Here is a 24,216-nt window from a genome sequence, read left to right on the forward strand (position 1 = left end):
TATACGCACACATCACTGTCGTCCATCCACCACCCATCTTCGCCTTTGCTCCGGTCATTAGCGTGATCGACAGCGCTATTATTTCCCTTTGTGCGTTCTCCTGCCGCGCGCGCATAAATAGTATTGCGTAAGTCTTATGGCGCGCGAGCGAGACTTTTTCTTTATATTCCATTTTACCGTTCGACGCTTTTGTTACTCGGGCTTATATTGCGAAACATAGCTAAAAGGATCACGTAATAAAAGCACGTGGGAATTCTTTGGATAGCAGCAATATGGTCGTGAATTGACAGATAGAACATAGGAATAAGAAATCGCGCACCTGTTAAACATATATATGGTTTCAGGAAACAGGGTCGCCAGCGCGTATACAGCAATCGCGTTGGTGCAAATACAATTTTCTTGCCGTTGGAACGGTATTCTCGATTAAAAACCACTGCGCTTCTCTCGCCCTCGCGTCGACCAACGCTATCGCGAGAACAGCTATTCGATGGCTCGTACCTGGCATTGTACAGCAAATTGATCATAACGAGGTTTAATTAAAAAAGACAACGCTGGCTATTGAGCGCGATTACTCACGAGCGTTTCGTTTTTCCACGCCATAAAAGCGGCTGCTGCGCCATCGGCGATGACCCGAAATCAGTAATCGATTACGAATACATACATGAAGCCTCGAAATATGCACGTTATACGCGGCATTGGAATATTCGAGATATTTTTCAGGTGGTGAGTAAAATGCAATTTAATTGTAAATAAAAAGCCAGATAAATATTAATAGGAAGATAACAGCGATAAATCAGCTTGCTACATTATATTTATTTATTAAAAAATATACTTAATAAAAAAATGTCTTTAATAATATATCAAAGAAATCAATATATTAAAATATTATAGTAAGATTCTACTGAAAAATATTATATATTACGATTTAAACATTTAAAGTCAAGTAAGTACAGTGAGACGCAAAGAAGAAATAAAATATGTCCTCTATCTTATATTACCGCATGATTAACTCAAATTAACTGTGATGAATTGTCCCAAAATTAAGAATGATTTGCGAGCAAGTATACAAGCAGATAAATCATCCCGCACGCGTGTATAACACAAAACATACGAAATGTACAAATAATCGTAAACACCGTTAGATGATCTCGATGGTTTATCGAGTCGCGCGAATTATCGCGACCTTTTATCGACGCGAACTGTTTCGCGTTGCGATTGTCGTTGTCACACAAGCTTTTGAAAATTTGACGTCTGAATCCTGCCAGAAACGTCGGATTTTATCGCGCTCGAAACACTTCCGACAGATAATCCGTGCGTTAACTAAAATTATCATTGTACTCCGGTAATCCGCTAGCGTGAAATAGTAACAATCCCGTTACTTGACCGTTTTTAACTGGCAAATTAAGCGGAAGGGAAGCTGACGAACGATTAAGTATAAAAGTCGGTTTTAGTCGCGCGGGAAGCGCGACATTAACAAGACGCAGCGCATAATCGTGGGGCGCCGGTAGCTGCGACAACGACAACGGCGTTACAATTTCCGCTCAAACGACAAGACTTTTGTACGTCAGGAAGATGTTCTAAAACTATCCGGGACACGCCGGAAGGCTCCTGAAATAAGGTACCACCGGCGCGGCGGCGGCGGCGGAGTGGTGAAGGGCGAGCGACGGTAACGGGACTTCCGAAACGTGCCGGCGCGGCGTGGGTGGCGGCGACGAGGGAGCGGGTGAGCCAGGAATGTAATCACAGGATTCCCTCGCGATCCTTCGGGACGCTGGTAGCCATCTTGGATTCTTAGCAAGGTTTCCCCTTGGCTTATATATATCGTTCATTAGGCGTTGACAGTGACAGCGGCGGCTTCTATCTCGAGAGCCCGCGGTTCGCTCGCGTGCGTACAGGCGATTCGCTCATATACGCTCACGCTCTCGAAATCGCCTATCGCGGACTGTGCGCACGCTGCGTGTGCATGGCCACCAGCTTGAAATAAGTGTGGCAAGGTGACGGGGTTAAGGTAAGTTTCCTGTTACACGCGCGTAAGTATAGCGACCGGTATACGAGCCGGCGTAAACTCGCGTCGTATTCGCTGCGCCCGACGTGCACGATGTTTAAGTGCGACCCCGTTGCTGCAAGTCGCGCAGAATCGGGCGTTTATAAGCAGCGAAATCGGCTCTCTCGCCGGAGGTTCGGAGCCGTGACATTTTATATACGTCGTCTTTCTGCGGGGCTTTCTATATGCGATACCACGAATCGAGTTGGATATTGTCCACAGTTAATCTCTCTTCAGCATTGAATATAATTAAATTTGAAGAATTTTACGGACTTTTTGTTGAGTCTCTCATTTGCAGCTGTTTGTCTATCCAAACTTTCAAACACTGAGATAAAAATTCAGGTTGTTCGAAAATTAACAAACGGACAATCCGACACTTTCTTAAAAAACCGATCAATTATCAATAATATCCGGCTATCTTGATTGGACATTATTCTAATCTTGATCGGCTTTTCATAATTCCGATTAAAAATATCGGGGATTATCCATTTATTAATTTTTGAACGACCTGGATATTTCTCTCAGTGAATATACAAACTGTGTCAATAATTCAAAATACATTTTTCGTTTGTTTATCTGAACCAATTAGCGTGGTTTATGCGATTTATATATTGGTAGATAGTAGATACAGTTTTTTTTTTTTAAACACACCCGGATATGAGAATGAAATTAATCATCATTCATTATTCACGGTTTATTACCGCCGCGGGCAAGATGGATCGACTGGCATTAGCTCTCGGCGAAAATATGCGTTTCCAGGTATTTCCTAACGAACGCTACCAGATAGTAAGTATGCGGCACGACCGTTTACATCGTTTTTAATCAATTCCCGGCGGGAACACGCGCCGCGCGCGGTTTAACGTTTTAATAAGCGACACCTTGATAAGATCGTTAATTTCAATAGAGTTCGTTTAGGAAGGAAGGACGGGGGCACTCGCATGCCCTGTAATATTTTCGAAACGAGTAATTTTCAGCGAATCAACGTTTTTATTAATTAAACGACGCGCGAACGGCGACAAATTGCCTCGATTAAAAAGCCGTTCGCCGACGTAACGATCACGAAGCGCGCCGCGCGAAGAATAATCGCTCGAGCGGTGGCGGAAGATTTGTTTATCAGCTTATCGGCCGTCCATTTCTCTCGCCGTAACTTATATTGTAAACCGAAACCGGTTCGGAATGACCGGCCCGGAATGCCCGTTGGGGCAATCCAGATGAAGTTGCATTCTCGGGTTCATTGGTGCATAACGCTGAGTGAGGCTCGATCATCGTTACGTCGGTGCGACGTTGCATAAATATCGAGAGCGCGTGATGGAGCGATCCGACGGAAAAAGAAAGGATCCGCCATCGTCGAACGAACACGGAAAATCGAAGATTCGTAATTCATGACTCGACCGCAGCATCTGCAATTATTAAACGCGCCGTACACCGGCTGTCTACATTATCGTCCGTCAGTGATATTATAATTGAAACGGAATAAATTTAATTATCACCGACGCGATAGATTAATGTTCCCGCGTAATGCGCGCATCGACGGCCAGTAAATATCGTTAATTTGCACGAAAGGCCTAATTGCTGCATTCTTCGAGAGTATACAATCTTAATTATCGAACGGAGAAAATTGACGATATTAAAATCTTTGTCGATGCGACTGTTTTACTTTATACAAAAGTGACGCCTGGTTTTCGATTAAGGGCGGTGCGCCGAAAACGGCGTGCCTCTTGCCAACCGCGCATATTCTCGCTGAATATCCAGAAAGACGACGACGACGACAGGAGAAAAAAGATGTTTCTCGTAAAGAAGCGGGCAGATATGCATGGGAATTGCATATGGGGAAGAAAGAGAGCGACTCAAGAGCGAAAAGTAAGGGTGCAGGTATACGGTTGCGGGAAGGAGGATAAAGCTTGGATAGTGAAAGAAGGCGAGAGAGAGAAAGAGAAAGAGAGAGAGAGAGAATGCGAAAGAGGGAAGAAATAGCCTCTTCGCGCCTCTCTCTGCTACTTTTCCATGGGAGACGAAACGACCTGTATGCTTGCACGGTAAAATGGTGTGCCCGGCCCCATAACTCGAGGATTTTTGTCGTCGGCTTTAGTCGCAGTTTTATGCGGCAACCTTAAAATTTCCTCGCTTAACGAAGAACCCTGAGGGGATGATCTGTGGCGAGTACCTGAGCCGACACATAGCGCAAAGCGCTACAATTTTATTCCATCTGGGTATTACTTACGAGAGGTGCTATGAGCTCTCGCGGAGCGAAAGGGGACGCGTTGTGTTAGAAAGCACAAAAATATAGTGCCCTTTATGTAACACACGCATATTTCTCTGGCATACACTCTCACGCGTGCAGGTATCAGCGAAGCAGCGCCCTCTTGTGAATGCTTGAGCCGCGATAAATTATTAGCGCAATAATTGTGCATCGTAAAACAGTTCTTTTCCTACGTTAACGAAGCTACGCAAAAGGTATATGCATCTCTGCGCACACTGCGCCCCGTTCGTTATGTCTCCATGCAATTAATACCACGTGCAAACTCACTTTGCAAACTGCAGCGCGCGCGAGATACGATGATGTTGCAATATTGTCGACAAAATAGCAATGACGATAATAACGCTTTTCTATAATTCCTATACGATGCATGGCGATGCGCAACGATGTCATTTGCATCACGATGATTCGCGAAGAAATTAGTTTACACCGTGAACAGCACAAAGATATAGTAATCCTTCCACTCGTGTTATCTCGAATGAGTAAATTATCAATTCTTATCGCGGCCATAAACTCATAACTATGGCTGTCTTTTCGCTTAACTAACGAAGCAATGAAAGACAGTTTCAACGCACAGGAACGAGCACGGTTATGCAAATACGTCAGTTACGTGTGTATTTATAGACATGATAAAAATTGCGATAAGTACCGACAGCAAAAACACTCGATGCTAATTTGACCAATGCAGAGCAATAATTTCGATTCAGATTAGAAGTACTGTAGATGCATAAGAGTTGAATTTTATATTAACCCCCCCCCTGCCTCGAAGTATATTAAATGAATAGATGAGACGCGATAATCGATTTTATTTACACAATTTTGTAAAAAAAAGTCGCACAATTACTTAATCGAAGCAATCTGCACACACATATATCCAGACATATAAAGAATTTAAAAAATCTACTTTTTTAAATATCTTTGTTTCTTCACTGTGGGTTTTATCATTATTTTATTACTTCTGAATTAAAATTTCCAGTTTAGATATGATATATGTAAATTTTACGTTTTACAGCAAAGTTGAATATTAAATATTATGCTTAGATATATGTCTGATTTACGTATCTCTTTACGTGTCTTATATATAAAAAAAAAATGTATAAGAACACATATTACATATAGAAAACGATATCCGTAATTTGTTAAGTTCTTCACACACACAATATATAAAATTAAGTAAACGTAAATTGATTCCATCTAATTTTGATATGAAACAATGTGCCGAATCAGACGCCATCATGCACCATATGCATCTGCCTTTTAATACCGTGTTACATATGTATAAGTTGAAACTTATAGCAATTATTATCATAAAGAGTGCGAGGAGGCGTATATAATGTGACAAGATCGCATAGCCATGTCTTGTTTGCGATAATCTTGATAACGTAAAAGTTGTTTGGTCGGCTAAATAATTGTTTGCATTTTACATATATTTTCAAGAAAAATATCCACACCTGTTATTATACATACATATAATTATATAAAGACATTGTCTTCAGATACGTCATTGTTACATTATCATTACATACACTTTATCATCACAATCTTCTGATTCTCATTCTTAAAACAGAGTTTAAAATAGAGAGAATATGCTCTTTTCTACAAAAATTAAAACTCTGGTCGTACGTTTTATGATGTCCTTTTAATTACATTTTTGTAATTATAGAATTTGTATATTTTTTATACAAGTAATACGATCAAGTTTATTGAACGAGATCGAGACATCAAAAAGGCATATTTATTGGACAAATAAATAAATGTTTCAAAGCTTCGCCATGCGAATAAAATTAACTCGGATGGCGCGCCTAAGTAGTAACATTATTCTGAGCGCGGCGATTCATAACTATAACGAGATTAGTCTGGCTCAACCCTTCGCTACGAGACTTATTGTTTACACTTACCTCCTTATTCTGCGCCTGCAAGATTTCTCTGCTACCATACTTCCGATAGTCTGGCTTGTTACTTTCCGGCACTCCCGTTTCGTGCTCCCGCTGAGTGGAAAGCCCAATTATAATTCATTGAACGTACTTTCCCCCGTTGTAACGTTGTATATCGCACTGAAAAATTAAATCAAAGCTGCACGTTACGAGTGTACGATAATAAATGTTTTATACAGTTTCTGAAATATTCTATTAATAATATTTTTTATCATATGAGACAACAGATGAAATAATATCGACCCTAACAAACGCGATCAATATTATATACGAGGCATTGAAGAGAAAAGTAGTTCTTGGTATTATCGTATTAGCAAAAAGACAAATCGATTTCCTTTCGATAATGACTGCATACCGCAAGTGTAAAACCAGAGAGAATAAAAGGAGAGAAATGGCAGATGCGAAAAAGACTTGCGGCCATGGCGGAGCTAAGAGCGAATTCACGAAGAGAGAAGAGGAACCGTTCTCGAGCCTAGCGTTAATTAGTTTCGCCTGAGTTAATGACTTTTTCCCTCCTAATCAGGTAATTCCGTATCTCTTTAAAATAATCTCGCCGCCCGTCCGCTAATGAAATTCTGAACTCGTTACTTACACTCGCGGCATTCCACTCACTTCCCTTTCACCGACCCTTACGTTCTTTCCCTTTCTTTCTTTCCTACGGGGAATGAAGAGCGCGCGAGAGGCGAAAAAGACCGCAGCATCTGCTCCAAGTTTATCTCGCCTTCTCTCATGAAAGATGTATTAAGAATTTGGAAACAAGAGGATTATATATGCACCAACTAAAATTTTTATGAAGCTACATAAGAGTGATGTAGAAGCTGCGTATATATTATGGAAAAAGGGAACACAAAAATATCATACAAACACGATAAATATTAGCAATGTGTAAAACAATATATATATTTTAAAAACGTTTTAAATAAATAAAAGAAAGAAAATTTATAATCTTTCGCATTGCAATGAATGTCTGAAATAGTGTGATGTCGCAGTATCGATAATAATATCGTTTACAGATACAAATCCGTAAATCACATGGGGAAAAAATGAGGTATCCATGTTTGACGCGTACAAGGAAGCAACGTATTTACCATCCCAATGTAAAATAACGTGTCGACTTTCGCGAACGGGAGATCGCGTTTAGGCACAAGGCGCAGGCGGCTCAAGTTTTCCGACGATGAAGATTCACCGCGCGAAGACGAAGCCCGAGGAGGCTCGTCGGGACGTCAATGTGAAACATCACCGTGGCGCCCCACAAATAGAACCGACGGGATTTCGTTGCCGCGTGCTCCGAAATACGCATGTCACTCGTGTCGACGTTTACAATCCTCCTCTTTCTGGCAGCGACGTCTTAGTCGCTCTTTCCTCTTCCCAATAATGTTTTATTTCTGGATTTATGAAAGAGAATGCGGAATCAAGGCTCGCACGCGCGCGCGCAATGGTGATAGACAATATTTATCACCCATTTGAGGATTAATCATATATCTTCGCTCAAAATAGTTTCAGACAGGCAGACTTGTCGGCCTAATAACATAAAATGATGGGAATCAACGACTCACGGTTCAGGAAAGAATGACCTAAGGAAGAGACGCGGACGCGACTTTCGAAAGAAGAGACGCGGAACTCCGCGACGAATTCCGAAATTCCGTGCGGCGTCTTCGGCGTCACGGGACAGGAGCGCGGCCGCACATGCTGCACGTACGAACGTACGAGGACGCGTCCCGAATAACCGTTTACCGTTGAGCTTATAGGAATGTTGCGAACCGCCACGGGCTTGCAAATTGTTCCCACGTTGCGCGGCCCCCCGCGCGCATGGCACAGCCGTTGTCAAGAAATTTCCCAAGGGTTCTTCCCGGTCGCGCGCACCGGCATACCGAACGAGTAGATCCGCGGCTTTGCGTATCCGGCATTCACGTGGCGTGCTCTCTCAGCGGCGATTCGGCTCGTTCGCACTGCGAAACTGCGAATCTCTCGAATTAGCGGGCCCGGAAATCGCTCAAGCGTCGATCGGAAGGATCTCTATCTCTCTCTCTCTCTCTGCCTGTTACAAAGTTACATTCGAGAAATATCGTTCCGCAATGAATCTCCCGTGGTGATTAATCGTCTCTCACCATATTCCTAATCAACGCAATAATATATTTAAACTCTCCGCAGCTCCGTGATAAATGCGAGGCGACATACGTAGCCGCGGGTAATTAACAAGTAGTCGATATAATTGATACTGAACACGCATCTCGTGCGCCAGATATCTATCTCCATCCAGCAATTCCGTTTCGAGACAGAGATCGCTCGCTAGCATGAATGCACAATATAACGGATCGTCTGGTCGCCGAGAAGTTAGTGGCCACTGTCCAAACGGTTGAAAAGCTTATACAGGCACTCGGGATTGCCATTCGGTCGTCCACTAATCGGGGGGAGGGGGAGGGGGAGGAGGAGGGGGCGGGGAAGAGGATGAGGAAGGAGGGGGAATTAGATGAATATCTTACCTGCATGGAAATCGAGACCGGGAGCCCGACTCTTAACGGAGAAGACGAAGGTTCACAGGCGAGAGAGGGAGACGGAAACGGTGAAAGAGAAATGGATGAAGGAGGAGAGGAGTCTTCGCCCGGTAATATAGTGGCCGAGCCGATCGCAATAACTTACTTTGAATAAATGAAATGCCGCCCCGGCGCGCGGTTCCGAACGCGAGTCAGGTTTCGCCGTAAGAGCGGCAGCGGTCCTTCAACGGGGGAACAATGCCTAAGCACTCGCCTGAGGTAAGCGACGACGAAGGCAACGACGACGGGCGATGACGACAACGACGCGACGGCTACGAACGACGTCGTCGGATTCTGGCGGCTTTAGCTGTCAGCTTCGCTCTAATCTAGTCCCGGGCCCCAGTATTTCTGTTAATCCACGAAACGTGGCATGTTACGACACATCTGATGTTCCTCACGTTGTCGTAAAACTTTATTCACGCTTCGAGAACTAATTCGAATCGTTTTAGAAATTCTATTTAAAAGTCTATTCAAGTGCATTCCCACAGATATATATTTTTGTTTCTAGAAGTTATAGCAGCTCCTTCTCGAGCATACGACAGATGTGTAGTACCTATGTCTAAATGGCATTGTTGCTACGTAACGCGCGCTAAATAAAGTCGAGAGCGGAAGCGCGGGCTCCGCGTAATCGATTACCGTCTTCCGTCGGGCCCTCGGTCGAAATGTAATAGCGTCGGGGTTTTGTGCGGCGCTCTGACTATACAAACGTGTAGGGGCAGTTCAGAGCCTGCCAAAGCAGTAATAGACTGCGCGAGTCCTCGCGTTGTCGGAATTTACGAGACAGTCGGGCCATCTTTTACAGGAAACAACGCGCGCGGAATATTTTCACCCATTGTATCGATCGAGAGAGTTTGCTCTTTGATAAGATGAGCTATCTAACGAAGATTAAAGGAAAACAAAATGAAGCTTAAAAGACTTTCAGTGCTACTCACTCTTTTCATTTGGACAATTTTCGAAGCGCTTCTCGCGATTCTGCCGTTTCAATTTCTATATAAATACCTTGAAATCACAAGCCCTTCCGAAGATCATTGATCTTTGCTCTTCAATCCTTTGCTCTTCAATTATCAGTATCGTGATATCAGCTACCGTACAGTTGTTTTTAAATAATATATTATATACGGGATAAAATAATTAAAGCGAATGCTTTTCTCATGTGTTTATGTCGGATTTAATCCCGACGCCCTTGCGTTAGAAAACTCCAGTCGAGAAATTAAACGATGCCACCGGCTATTGTGTACGCTGTATTGTGTACGGTTGTTTCCGGAGTTTCCGTCGGACGGCGATTCTCTTTATTTTGTACTGACCGTGAGCAACGCAAGAGACGTTGCCTGGATCGTTATTAAATCAAGCCCGTCGTAAATAACGTTTTGCTATAAAAGATTAAAGTTCGATAAAGTACAAAAAGTAATTGAAGTAGACGCCCCCCGCTAGCCGTTGCTACATTGAATTTAATCGGTACGCCATTATCTGGATTGCTATTCCGCGATCCGCAACATAGCACGTTTAATATAGCAATTAAACAAGCTACGTATTGCGAAAACACGTATGTACGTCGTTTGCTTTGATATTTCTTTTTTTGCCGGATACGCACTGGTCGCACGAAAGGTTATTTTAGCATTTGTTAAATTCATCATAAATAACCTTCTTCTCATAAAAGGATACAACTTTAACAAAATGACATAAAGTGATCAAAGCGGAGTGCTCACGAAAATTAAAACGTCTAATCGAAATTTTTTAAACGCTCGATCGGGACGACCGCGAGAGATATGCTTCGCATTATAAAGAATCATCAACGTTTTAGTAACTCGAATCGCTTTAAATCCTCATCAACCTTCCGAGTTATTTCGAATTTTTATACGTCGGCGGGCTCGCGTTCGATTGCAGCCACGAGCTATCCGCGCGATAGACGTTATTAAATCAAGTCCATCGTAAATAACGTATCTCCGTGCTTCTCCGTTTCCCCATCGCCCATCGTTCGCGTCCATCTATCTCCCTCGCTCTTTATCTGTATCAATAATCGTGCACTAAACTCGTTCTCGTTCGTTTCGTCGCTAATTATTTTAATTGGCCGGCGCACATTCAAAAGAGATACCCAGAAGGAAGGTGGAAGGTGGAATCGCCCAGCGGCGACTCTTCGCCGACTACGACTGCTTCGATTACCGATCGTGTCTGCCGTTCTCTCTTTGTCCCTCCTTCTCTCTCTCTCTCTCTCTCGCTGCCCCTAGGCGTCTCGCTCGATTTCACTACCTTAGTTAGTTTTTATTTTGCCCTCGCTGCAGCATGAAATCGCTCGTTAGCATATTGATTGGCGATGACGGGACACGCGGTGGTGGGCCCCGCTTGAGAAAATTAAAAGGAATCGCGGATTAATATTGCCGTCGCAAACGCACCTTTCATTTAGCATAATCAACGACGATGAAATCACTGACTTTAGTCGTCTTACAAATTATATAGACAGAAATTACGCGGCCAACTGAACGCGATGGCAGACCTTGTTCGCGAGGAAAATAGTTTGCTCTTATATGTACATATCAACGAGATTTTGCCGCGAATAGCCGCGAATTGACCATAGAAAATTATTAAAGGATGATAACCGATTTGAAATTGCTTTGAAAATCGAACCACGAAAACCATGCACGGAAGCCGCAGAAGCCAGCCGGTTAGAAAGTTAGAAAAGACGCATCGTAATCATCGGGCGACCAGACAGATCACCGTTATTAGCAAGCCCAGTTTCATTATCGCTATTATAGGGATAATTTTACAGTAGTAAATTCAAATAAAAATCAAAGGTAACGTGTTACTTCATCGAAGTTGTTAGTTGATCGTGTGAACACCGTCGGGGTAGTACTCGCTGAAGAGGATTTATAAACATACATCGCGCTTTTGTGCGTATCTTTTTCAGCAGACACATGTGTCGAAATATGAAAAAGAGAAAACAAGTTATCGCGCATAAAATTTTGACAATTATTTGCATCACAAAAGCCGAAGCAAATGGTGACCTTTCGAAAATAAAAGCTAACAGTATACTGTATGCGATTAAAAAAAAAAATAAAAGACAATTTTTACTTTAATTTATTTGCAGCAATTTGTCCTTATTTTATATATTGCAAGAATTTAGATTCTCACACAATCGAGTATCGTAGTCTTAGTGAAAGAGGTGCGCATGATTAATTGACACGAGTCGGTGCGTGATGTCGGCTCATTATGGACACGCGTGTCTATAAACCTCTGACAGCGAGAGAGACTCAAATATTTCAGAGTGATCTGCTGGAGTAGGCCGCGTTCCGCTCACGCTGGTATGGTAACCCTGCTCAATATCACATTCAATCTCTTCGCGCAAACGTCTCAACTGCCGGCACGCATAAATCTTGGTTCGCCGCAAGTGTGGGATACCGAGGACGAGGGGAATAGAAAGAAAACGAAGCACGGTGGACAGAGGGAAAGAGCGGCGACGAGAAAAGGAAAGAACAGATCGCGGTGCGACGAGAAGGAAGCGAAAGAGAGCGCCGGCCGGAGTCGAGCCGAGACGAGAAACAATCGGCCGATCACGTGGGTGACGGGAGCCGATCGGTCGCGAGAGCCGGGGAACAGAAGTCTACGCGATGGCAGCCAATGCGACGAGAGCGGCGAAACCGATTCACAAAGCCAGGGAGCTCCGCCTACGTGGACGTCGGCTCATTCCTCATTCTCATCCTCCTTCTCGTCGCGGTCCTTCACGTTGTCGTTTCTGTTGCTGCTGTTGCTGCCTCGACGGCGCGGCGGCATGATCGGATGAACTTGGACGCCACCACACCACCCCGTTGCTGCCTCCGTTCCTGCACCTCCTACCTCCGCTGCCGCATGCGGGGCATCTACGTGTCCTCCCTGTAACGAGCACCTTCCTCGTTCCGGTGGACGAGAGATCACTCGCTCTTTCATTCCCTACCTTCATTCGTGTCAATTAATGTCTCACCGAGTACAACGTTGCGCGGCTACCTTTTCCGTATCGTTTCTCTCTTCTGCTTTGCCCCCTACCTTCGTCTCGTACCATCCTCCGTTTACCGGATTGATCGATGGCACGAGCTGTCGCGATGAATTGGGCCTCGTTGCTGCCGTATTTTTTGGTGAGCTTTGGTCCCTCTCCATCTTTCTCGAGAGCTCAAGTTCAATTCGCAGGTTGCCACTGTCGCTATAGCGGCAACAATCGCATTATTTCCGAAATAGCCTGACGCGTCGAATGAATAATCTTAGAATATAAATAAAAATAATGTCTCGATAACGCGTGTCTTGGTAGCGTGATAATGACTCGTATGTTGGCGTTATCCTTCGTTTGTAGATCGTTTGTAGATTCTAAATTAGGCGTGTTACGAAACATTCTTTACGATAAGGTAAACTTTCCATAACAACGCATAAAAATAACACATAATGGTATTAAAAGGACGCCTAACATATTAGAACATCTCTTTATGTTGCATATAAATTCTTTCCTCTCGCTTAGAAATCTCAATTGCAAATCTGCATTCCAATATCACGGTTCTGCATTAATTGGGATTCGCTGGAAGTTAAATACTGTTACGTTAAGTATGCGAGTGCAATATGTTAGGCCATTGGTGTGAAAAAAGTTGTACAAGTTTTCTGGCGAGGCCGAGAGAGTCCAAGAGAAGTAGCGTGATGGCGGCTATTAAGTAGCCGGGGGGCGGCGCCCCATAGCACGGATTCCAGAACTTCCACTTTTGCGGATAAACCCAAACTAATGAGGCAGTTTGGCTGCGTCATGGAGCGCCGGTTATATTTTTCTCTGACGCATCGAACGCTTGTCCATCTGTCCGTCCATCCATCTATTCCGGCTCTTCATGGTCGATCGAACGCAGGCATCCGGTAGCCGTGCCGATACCGAGGAGGAAGAGGAAAGACACCTTGGCGGAACGTAGCGAGGAGGAGATTGACGTGGCACGCTGTCCTGCTTGACAAGAATGTGACAAGAACCAAACTGACTTCGCTCTCCCGCCCGTTCCACACTCCGCTCGCCGACGTAGGCGGCTTCGACGCCGAAAAATCCGATCTTCTTTTTCTTATTACCTTAGGCTCCCTCGCCACGGAAAAAGAAGATCGACGATTGCGCGCACCGCGTCCGCAGAGAACGCTGCGCTAGATCGTTTATTAGTTTACCCGCGGGAGTCGTAATTGCACCCTTCGCGAGTGATTCATGGTTATCGAATTAAATCAAATAAAACGATTAATATCTTTACAATATGATACAAATTAGTAACGGAGCCGATTTCATCATTTAAAAATCGATCGCATCTCGTCGACGTATAAACTGGAAATTTATGCTTTCGGATACGAAAAAAAAACTTAATAGACTTCGAGAAGGAGAGGGCGCAAGGATTGGCAGAATATGGACCGTGAAGAAAAACCATGTCGTCCAGGTGTAATTCTTACTGTTGACCACCCGCGGTGTCGCGGTGAACAGATCGTTTTGCCGGTTTTTCTCGGTTATTAAGAAACCATCAATCTTACTCGGCGATCTGATCGGACAACGTCGCGCCACGGGATACTTGTGCTCGTGCGATGGTTCGTTGCCCTTTCTTTTATTACGATTATCCTAAGCTTTTCCGCTTATCGACACCGTCGACCAATTACACTGGTTTTTGCACAAGCATAATTTATCGAAATATCATTTAACCGTTTTCTTATTCGTTTAAAATATATATTGACGAAAGTACAATTCTTGTCGAACATAAAGCGGCTGCCATTGTTCTATCTCGTTGACTAAAAACGCAACCATGGATGTCTCAAATATAAAAAAAAAAAAATTATAAAAAGCCGACGGAAAACTCGTTATTAATAATTTATTCTATTTATTACAAAAGAAAAGCTTATTATGGAAAGCTTTAATCACGCTGATAATAATAATCGTCGCTAATAAACGTATTCACACAATCACATGTCCAAAATAGCACGTTGGTATTCCGGTGTACCGTGATAAATTCAGCGAACGAGACGAGTGACGAGGATTCGTCATTCCCAACGCGAGAAGCCTGCACCTGAGCCCTTGACCGACAGAGATGAGGTCCACGATCCCTCCGATGTCAGTTCCTCGACGTACGATTCTTGTCCTACACGCGGCGGCTGTCACTTCCAGTCATGTCACGCGTCAAGTGACTTTTGCCTTCGACTTGGCGCACGTTTGTTTTCTCGTCACTTTTTAATATTACCAGCCGATTTTGATTTCACATAGTTTTAGCATTACGCGAGCTTTTCAGTCTGTCCCTCGGTCTGTCCAATTTTAATTGCACATCTACGTTCACGAATTAATTGATTAAATGTCTAATATGTGACATAATTTCAAACCGTTGTATAAACTTAATAAAAATAATTACACATATACGTATACATCCTCTCCTTTTTATAATAAAATATTTGAATAAATAAGACTAGAAATGTTTCCTTAATTTATTAAATGTGCCATAATATTCTTTTGTATTTTTAGTATAGATCGATTGAAAAATGAGAAGAGACAAATTTGAAGGAATCAAAATCATGGCACGGTCATTGATACGAGCTGCTAAATGCTTAAACGTTCATTAAGACATCGCGATTCTTAATTGCAAGAACCACGATCATCTTCATCGCGCGGACGAAGACCGGAGACATTCGAGGCAAAACGATCGTAAATCGTCTCGAGCCAATCGGATGTGGCGAAGGCAGTGTTTGGGCCCTACTATCGGCGGCATTGGATAAAGGGTCCGGTCCACGCTGGCGTGTCCAATCCCTTGCGCAGTGCCCTCGGAGCGATTACCTTCGCGGCCTTAACTCGATCGTTCATGCTAATTTCATAACAACTACCCTCGCGCCAATGGGCGAGCACCGGCTTAGAGAGCCAGAACGATGAGCGGCCCTCAGATGGAAGGGGAGAAATGAAACTAAAGGGGTCTGAACGGGCCCACCTTCTCGAGCGGAGGTAGCGAAAGGCGGCTATTTTGCACCGAGACGCATGTTCGAATCCTATAGGCGGGTCGTAAAATGGAGAGCTCATCCGAGAGCTTTTAACCGGGGATAGGAGAGTAGCGAGGCGAGGACCTTCTGCACGGGAGAAGAAGGGAGGCCGCCAGGTCACCGTATATGTGTTGTCATCGCGGTTGGAAGTCGTGACCGTTTAAAATTAACTCGCGCACCGAGGATTTATCGGTCCGACTAGTATACGGCAATATTGCGTCACGCGAGCTTATATCAAACGAAACGCGTGGAGATATTACATGGAAGGAAAGATAGGTATCGACATTGTATTCATTATTGATATTGGAAGGCAAATATCGACAGCAGATATTTATTTCGAAGAACGTAGTTAGCAATAACAGATAAAAAGAAAGTTTTTCGAAATTAAACTTTTGAACGCTGTGTGAAATATTCACTTCTTATTAAATTTCTCAACTTTTATATTTGTTTAGCAAGGAGAGATATCAAAATCAGCAAAATAACAATATAATTTTCACACAATCTCTACCATTGGAATATTTTTTATAAATGTAAAACTTAACGAAAGCATAAATGATATGGAATTATGATTTTAGGAAGTTAATATATATGTTAGTATATCTAGATGCAATATATAATTTTCAACAAGGCAGAATCGCGTCGATGAATCTTAGATTCGATGAATCTCAGCTCAGGTTCTTATATGAATTGCAATCGCAATCCCGCGTTTAGATAGATTTTTAATGTAACTTTATTGTTCGCATATTTTATTTGAATTATTTGTTAAATAATTTGATAGCATTTTCTAAAACTTATTTCTTGCATTTAAACTTAATCAATACCGTGTCAGATGATTATTTCATCGGGCATGACGTGATTAGGTCTGATTCATTTGCTAGATAATATTACGCTTTGTCATATTCGTAAGCTTATTAGCTTCAAGACCGCGTTGTATAATATAGGTATAATTAGAATGACGCGCGCGTACTTCCGGATACAATGTCGGGCCAATGAGCTCGAGTCGAAGTTATTATCAATGTAAGGTTTGAGTGGTAGGAGGAGGCGGTGCGGCGCAATAATATTTCGCGTTCCGCAATTTTTTGCCCATCCAAAGGTACCCTCTCTGAGCTCATCGCCGAGTCGCCGCGGCTCGCCGGTGGCTCTCCCAGTTCAGCTGTGGGTATTAATTTCACGAGAGAAAGAGAGAAACATGGAGAGAGAAGGGCGGGGAAAAAGAGAAGCTGCTGGACGAGCAGCAGAGGGGGCAGAACAAAACGACACTGAAGACCATCTATGAGATGAGAAAATAATAATAAAGTGGAAATGAGCGAGCCGGTCCATAAATTGCTCCGCTCCTTGTTAATGGTCTGGGGGCCCGAGGCGACCTCAGCTAAACGCGGCCCGGTCTGACCCGGCTTCGACTGTGTGTTGCTCTTTCACTCTTTCGTGCTTTCTCGCTTTCCCCATCTCACTCCGCCTCAGATCTCCCTTGGTCTTGGGGCCCGGTCGGAGAGGATCTGGTCCGACTCGTTCGAAGCGTTCTTTCTCTCTCTTTCTCTTGGAAGGCTCATTTCTGTACTTAATGGACGTCCAGAGATGCTCCCCCTCCATACTAAATCTTTGGATTCTTGAGAGCCAGAAAGAAGGACTAAAAGGGTCCGGAGGACACAAAGGGTACACGTCGATGGTATTAGGTACAGCCAGTGATTGGCGACCAGGCGTGGCTCTACCGACAGATATCCGCTCCTCTTTAAACGTGCCATAACCAAACGCACGCGCTGAATACAAGTTGCATTTCAGTGTATTCACTTTCGAGAGATTGTAAGCTTCTCGATAATAAAGTACACACACAAACAAAATCAAGTAATGTTAAAGTATAGCGTTATTTGCATAAAACTAAGTGTTTCTTTTTAATTATATCAAGCGAAGAGAAAAAAGGGAGGGAGAGAGGGAGAGAGGAGAGAGAGAAAGAGAGAGAGAGAGAGAGAGAGAGAGAGAGAGAGAGAGAGAGAGAGAGAGAGAGAAGTTTGGGCTATTATATTACTTTATATTAGCAACCAAATTGAGTTGATTTATATCAATTTATCATTAATTATTTGTCTTTACGGTTAAATATCATTGGCAACGTATTTAAATTAATAATTATGATAACTGACAGTTATCAAAATCTATGTTCTTGAAATATCACATATAATGATAATAAATAAAGATTTCTTAGAAGAAAAGAGTATTATGTACACTAGAACTTAAAATATTCATTTTTATAATAAATATTAATCAAATGCCATTAAACTTTTTCTTGTAACGTACATCATTTCTTAAATTTATTGCTTTGTTAATATTAACATTAATATTTTAGTTAAAAGTTAACAATATTTTAATTTTCTTAATAAAATGGATTCTATTAGTATATACTTAAAAGATATATTTTACTCTGAAATATATGTTCATTTTTTTATCGTTCAAAAGATTTGATAAAAAGTTTGAAAACTTGATATTATAAATTATATGTATAAATTACTTAAGAATTATGATGTGCTAGAAAATTACTACAATTCTAGTACAATAACTTTCAAATTCACAATTAGCAAAAAAGAGTATGATACATCAGAGGGCAGCAGAAATCAGGAAGCATGTTACATCCTCTTTTGGTAACAACTAGAAACTCAAGCGCACAGGTCCATGATCGATAGAAACTAAGAAAAAATAATTTCTTAGATTTTTAATTAAGAATAGTAATAAATATTAATTGAAATACATTTTCTTTTAATTAAACATAATATGAGTGTAAGATTTTTAGGCTTCATCAGTGTTACGATAATACAATATTACTTACAGTTGATAAAGAGGAATATTATATTTCGTCCATTTTTCCAATGATCGATTGACGATATGTAACGCGCGGTGCACACACGACTTTACAGTTGATATTGAACTGTAATATCAACCGAATTGATACAACTATTATACACTTTTGCAACTGAATAAAAAGTTGTTTCAGTTATATACATATATTGATTCATGTCATAAGATAAAGACCAAATTATCTTATAGAAATTTGCGTGACTGTGTAAAATTTACATTGTTAGCTCATAATACAAATTTTAAAATGTATTATCTTGATTATAATAATTTAAAAAATCACAAATTTAATACTGCATATTATAATTAAATTAATTATTCAAATATTTACGTTAATAATCAGAAAGTTTATATCGACAATTGATAACATTAATACTTCTTAATTAACTTCAGGCCTATGGGACCCCATTGATGATCATAAAACTCTACCAGTTTTGTAATAGTATCTCGTTGGTATATATGTTCAAGATTTCATTAATCCAGGAGAAGATAAAAAAAGGTTTATTTAAAAACAAAATAATATTGTAATGTTATATTACATTTGCATACTTTTTTGTTACTTCCCTATAATAATCAAACACATATTTACTGACTTGTCTGCACTTATCCATAGAAGCTAAGAACTCGCTTTGAGAAAATCGGCCAATGCTATGACAGCATACGATATCTTTGCTAATACTGTCAAATGCAAACGTAAATTCCGCTTTTGCATTCTGTAAATAAATAAATTATAAAAATAATTATTTCTTAAATGGATAAATTGTATTATTCATTACTATTTATAAATACTTTTAATTGTGAGCTGTCTGGATCCATGATTACTTCTCCCGTTTCTTTTTCTATCATGCAACTCACAGCTGCAACCGTGTATTTCATGGAAAGTCCAGAATTAATTAGTGCCAAACACGCTGCATTAATAGCACAAGCTAGTAGCTGAAATTTCATTTGTTTACTTATACATTGTTCAATTTTTATTCAGAATATTTGCTAACTTAGACAAAGCAGTCTTACCCCGCCAGAATCTTGCATCTCTTGCAGATTGATGCACACCATAGTATTAGGATGAAACGAAACTAATATAGCAGATTCACAAGTCTCTTTTATATATGTTTCAATTAGTCTGTCATCCACCTCTAAAATAATTGATAAACAACCATACAGATCCAACGCAAGGCTGATAGTTCGTAATAATTTTATGTCTGACAAACTCACTCGCTGGTCCTTTAAGAGGCGTATGTGTAACTTCGATAGAAACTCTGTCGTATGCCATTTTTTGGCTTCTCGCTTCCAAGGGTCCATTTACACCTGCGATAATTGTTGTATCACCTGCGTGAGAGAAAAATTAGAATATTATACTAACAAAATATTGTTTATAATGTTCTTTGTACGTTTGATTTATAATAATCCTTTTATACCTTGCATAAACATTGTAGAGCCATCAGACCTTGATAGTAAATTAATTTCGCAATTTATTGGTCGTAGTATACAATCAATTTTAGTAGCTTCTTCGGTCATTTCGCCCAGATTATACAGATTCTCTACCGCAATAATCGGCAAGATAACTTCTTTTTGGTTAGGTTACTCCAACTGGCTATGGAGTAGAAAGGCGTCTTCAACCCTGCTCCTATCTGGCGCTTGGCAAGATAACAATGTAAGAGATTAGGAATACAAATTTTGTTGAACGAGACGACATCAACAATAAGACAGTTTATTTTCAATAATAGCAGAGAGAAGTCTGACTGAAAAACATACTCACGTTTCGAATGCAACCTGTCCACTGGCGCCTCTACGTGCACAAAACCTGCATTGAACTACATTGGCCATGGATACTTCCGGAGGGTAACATTATTACATATACGATTCTGCGGTCCACTTGACGTTACAAATGCATTCCTCTTCACCCTTCTTTCAATGAAAGCATTTGTAGCGTCAAGTGGGGACTGCAGCCTCTGTCCTCTGTTATATACATTTAGTTGGAGTATACTTGACGTCATTTACTTTATTCTTGTATTTCTTGAAGGAAATGACGATAAACATCGATGTTTTGTTCGTTTGACTATTAATATAATTCCTGTCTAAACTTATGATTCTTTTTATTCAGTTGAAAAAGCGCAGTTGCATCAGTTTGGTTAATATTACAGTTCAATGGTTCGGTATCAACTGCAAAGTTGTATACGCACTGCTGCGCGTTACGTATCATCGGAAAAACGGAAAAAACATAACATTCCTCTTTATCAACCATAAGTAAGATTGGTCACGATCTATTAATAGATCGGACGATATTATCGCCCGCAAGTTTTTTATGTATATAACTAGTGCGGTGATACACTCAATCAATATATATCAATAAAGAAGCACACGTAGAAAAAAAATTTTGAAAAGTTTACGACGAATTACATGAACGAGCGAATTACGTGCCCGTTCTTTGACGAAAGACGCGAATATAGGTATTGGACGCGCACCTTTCAGCTTGTTCGCAGGTTCGCACTCTCGATCTCATACCGCTTGTCGCAAGCTCGCTTCCCTCCCTCGTTTGCATTCGTTTATTAGCGTTCGCGATCGCGACAAGCGAAGTGAGAGAACGCCAAACACGCGACCGTTCTCTTTAATCACTCAATTAATTATTAATTCCCGCGCGTTCAAGCTATTCACTGAAAGCGTTTTCCCATGCGATTCACTCATCCCGAGTAGAAATCGAAACGCGACGCAAGAGACGCGAATTTCGAGGTTATTGTCTCACTCGCGACACGCGGGATAATGACTCTGTTGAGTCGATTCGAATGTATCGCGCTATTCGCACGTCGAAACATTTATTTCTTATGTAAAATCATTCGCTCACCGATCACGGAGAGCACCGCAAGAGATTCGCCAAATCACAGCCGGGAGGGTGTCACGTATACGGCGTCCACAGCACGGCGTTTATTTCGCCTTCGCCCAGCGACGGCATCCCACTCGTTTCGGTCGACGCGAGAAGAAACGGAATATTCGGCGTACGTTCACTTGGCAACGGCAACACTCGGTAACCGGATTTATTTTCGTTCACGAGAAAAGAATCGCGAGCGACGTTTCGAGCACCGACATTGAACGTGTCGCGTAGACCGCGTCGCGTAGTGCGCAGTACTTGCGCCGCTTGCGCGCGCCCGGCGCGCCGCGCCGTTACCGCCACACAGTCGGGCGAGACTTCGAACGTGATTGGCTCGCGAGTCGAGCCCTCCGATGCGGCCAATCACGTTCGCGGCGGCCGCTGAGCCCTGCATCCCGGTAACTTACAATTAGCCAGTCAACTTCGACTTTATTAATTTTTTTTTTTTTTCAATCGGTGATTGTTGGCTTAATTAATATACAACGCGCGTTTGTTGGTTCTTCATTTTTTTTTTAATTGAAAAAGAAAAATTAGCGTTAAGTTAGCCGGAAAAATCTCATTTTTAATTAAAAAAAACGGTCTAATCGATGCGTAATCGTTTGCTGATGATTGTTGGTCTAATTTTAGCGTTTGTTGGTTTATTATTAATCTTAAAAACGAAAAATTATCTCGGTAATCGACACTGAATGTCGCGCATGCCCTTGCGGCTACATGCGCATGCTCAGTTATAAAACGTTATAATTAGGCCAACAATACCAACAAACGATTAAAAAAAAAAATTAATAAAGTCGAAGTTGACCGGCTAAGTTTATAGAGCCATAGATGTGAACTTACACAGAAGTAGTATGCGCTCATCACATATATGTATGCGTTCCAACATTTCTTTTTTTTTTATGATTTTTACATTTTATACGGAAAAAATCAAATCTGCCTTGCATAAATAGTATAATAGATAAATAGTAAGTAGTATGAAAATCGATGAAAAAATTAATTTTCTGCGATTAATTTTTTGATTCCGTTTTGAGTCAAATTTCCAGTAATTCTCTTTATTTCACTGTGTAATAGTGTAATCTTGTTCGACTTATTATCGTTAGATCGCTATAAAGTATAACATGTATCAAACAAAATGAGATAAAAGATATATTAAATAAATGAAAAAATACATTTTAAAAAATCGTTTAGTCACTTATCGTTAGAAGCGTAAGCGTAAGTGTAGCGAACGTGAGCAATTTAAATTTTGCAATTTATTTTCCTTTGGTGCTCGTGCACGCGTGTATGTTCTTCTACCACGTGGAACACGCTATAACGTTATCGGAAAATAAGATAAAAAATACATTTTAAAAACTCTTAAGCCTATCCTAATACAATAGCCGTAAAAGTATGCGTTATATAAGACGTAAGCAGTAAAAATTGACCAATTACAGTCGATTATTCTTGGATGTAAAAAATCTTATTAGTCAATAGGTTACCGCTTACGTCTTACATTTACTCTTACGGCTATTGTAGAATGTATTTTAGTTATTCAGCAATTGAGTTTAATGGTGCGTCTCCACCTGAGAGTAAGAACTCTCGAGAGCAAAAAGAAAGAGAGAGAGAGAGATACTCTCGAGAGTGTCTTTCTCTTTCTCTCTTTTTGCTCTCGAGAGTTCTTACTCGCAGGTGGACACGCACCTTAAGTGTGGCAAAAATGTGAGCAATTTAAATTTTTTAATTTTTTTTGTTTTATCTTTTGTGTTCATGCATGTGTGTGCCACGTGGTGGTAGAAAAACACAGAGTTTGCGATATTTCAGATTTATAAAAAAACTTTTTTATTAGCAAAATAAAAAAAAACTGTTATTTTTTTAAAAACAATTAATTATTTAATAATTATATATACATGCCGACTATGTATATAATAATGTCAGTACCAGCAATGTGAATGAAAGCAAGAGATAAACTTAGATTATATTATCTTACTGCTATAATTATATGATATTACAATATGATAAAAGAATATGATATTACATTATATTTTAGCATATATTACAAAACAAGTTGTTGTAAAATAGGCTTTCCAAATCGTATTTTTATTTTATTTAATGTATTTTTTTTCTCATAGATTTTTGATACAGGTTACAGCTAACCTGATCTAACAATTAGTCGAACAAAAGATCACAGTGAATAAAGAAAATTATTGGAAATTTAACTTAGAACTGTGAATTAAAAAATTAATCAGAAACACTAAATTTCTATTGATTTTCATACTACTTACTGTTTATCAGCAAGATATATTTGGCTTTTATCGTATAAAATCGTATAATATTATACATATAGATGTACTAGACTGCCAACTCTCTTGAAATACATAGACCTAAAAAATGTTACGTCCATGATTTAGGTAAATTATTGGAAAGCGAAAGAAAAACTAGCTAGAGGATGGGGATATTGAAGGACAGGCAAGTGGATATGTAGGGAAGACTGAGGCACCATGAGCCACGGGGTACCATTGGTCATTGACTGTTTAAGGTAATCCATAATATTTAGGTTGATTTAATTAGTATCATGTGATAGTAATTTCGTTGTCCATACTTCATATTTAGGTGGCAGTCATCAAAGTCCGTAGTCTCGAGACGCACGTGACATAAATGGTTTTCGTGATGCGTAAATTTCTTTTTAATCATTCTCAGTATTATATATGTATATATTTTTTTTAATTGATATAAACATTATAATTTTTTTTTTAATTTCAAGTTTCTAAATTTTTACAATAAATTGTTTATAAACT

General features: G+C 40.7%; 1 protein-coding gene across 17 annotated transcripts in view; it reads right to left on the bottom strand.

Annotated features, from left to right (window-relative positions):
* Rrp46 (exosome complex component Rrp46) overlaps positions 1–21,712 on the bottom strand; it is a 93,622-nt gene extending 71,910 nt beyond the window's left edge. For 6 of the 17 annotated variants that reach the window (XR_013258114.1, XR_013258113.1, XR_013258111.1 and 3 more), the window contains exons 1-7: positions 20,345–21,712; positions 20,004–20,222; positions 19,801–19,914; positions 19,600–19,721; positions 19,378–19,521; positions 19,182–19,301; positions 6,200–6,355 (exon numbers count right to left, since the gene is read on the bottom strand). Coding sequence is in view for 11 of the 17 variants with exons in the window: in XM_077413967.1 (XP_077270093.1) it covers positions 18,581–18,661; positions 19,182–19,301; positions 19,378–19,521; positions 19,600–19,721; positions 19,801–19,914; positions 20,004–20,103 (681 nt within the window). In the remaining 6 variants the exon portion in view is untranslated. Of the gene's footprint in view, positions 1–6,199; positions 6,356–18,157; positions 18,423–18,562; positions 18,662–19,073; positions 19,302–19,377; positions 19,522–19,599; positions 19,722–19,800; positions 19,915–20,003; positions 20,223–20,344 lie in introns of those variants that run through there. The other 11 variants (XM_077413967.1, XM_077413965.1, XM_077413966.1 and 8 more) reach the window with 11 other exon arrangements.
* Positions 21,713–24,216: the final 2,504 nt, after the last annotated feature.

The sequence above is a fragment of the Temnothorax americanus genome, unplaced genomic scaffold (assembly GCF_048541705.1).
Source record: "Temnothorax americanus isolate GAGA-0224 unplaced genomic scaffold, ASM4854170v1 Scaffold34, whole genome shotgun sequence".
Lineage (NCBI taxonomy): Eukaryota > Metazoa > Arthropoda > Insecta > Hymenoptera > Formicidae > Temnothorax > Temnothorax americanus.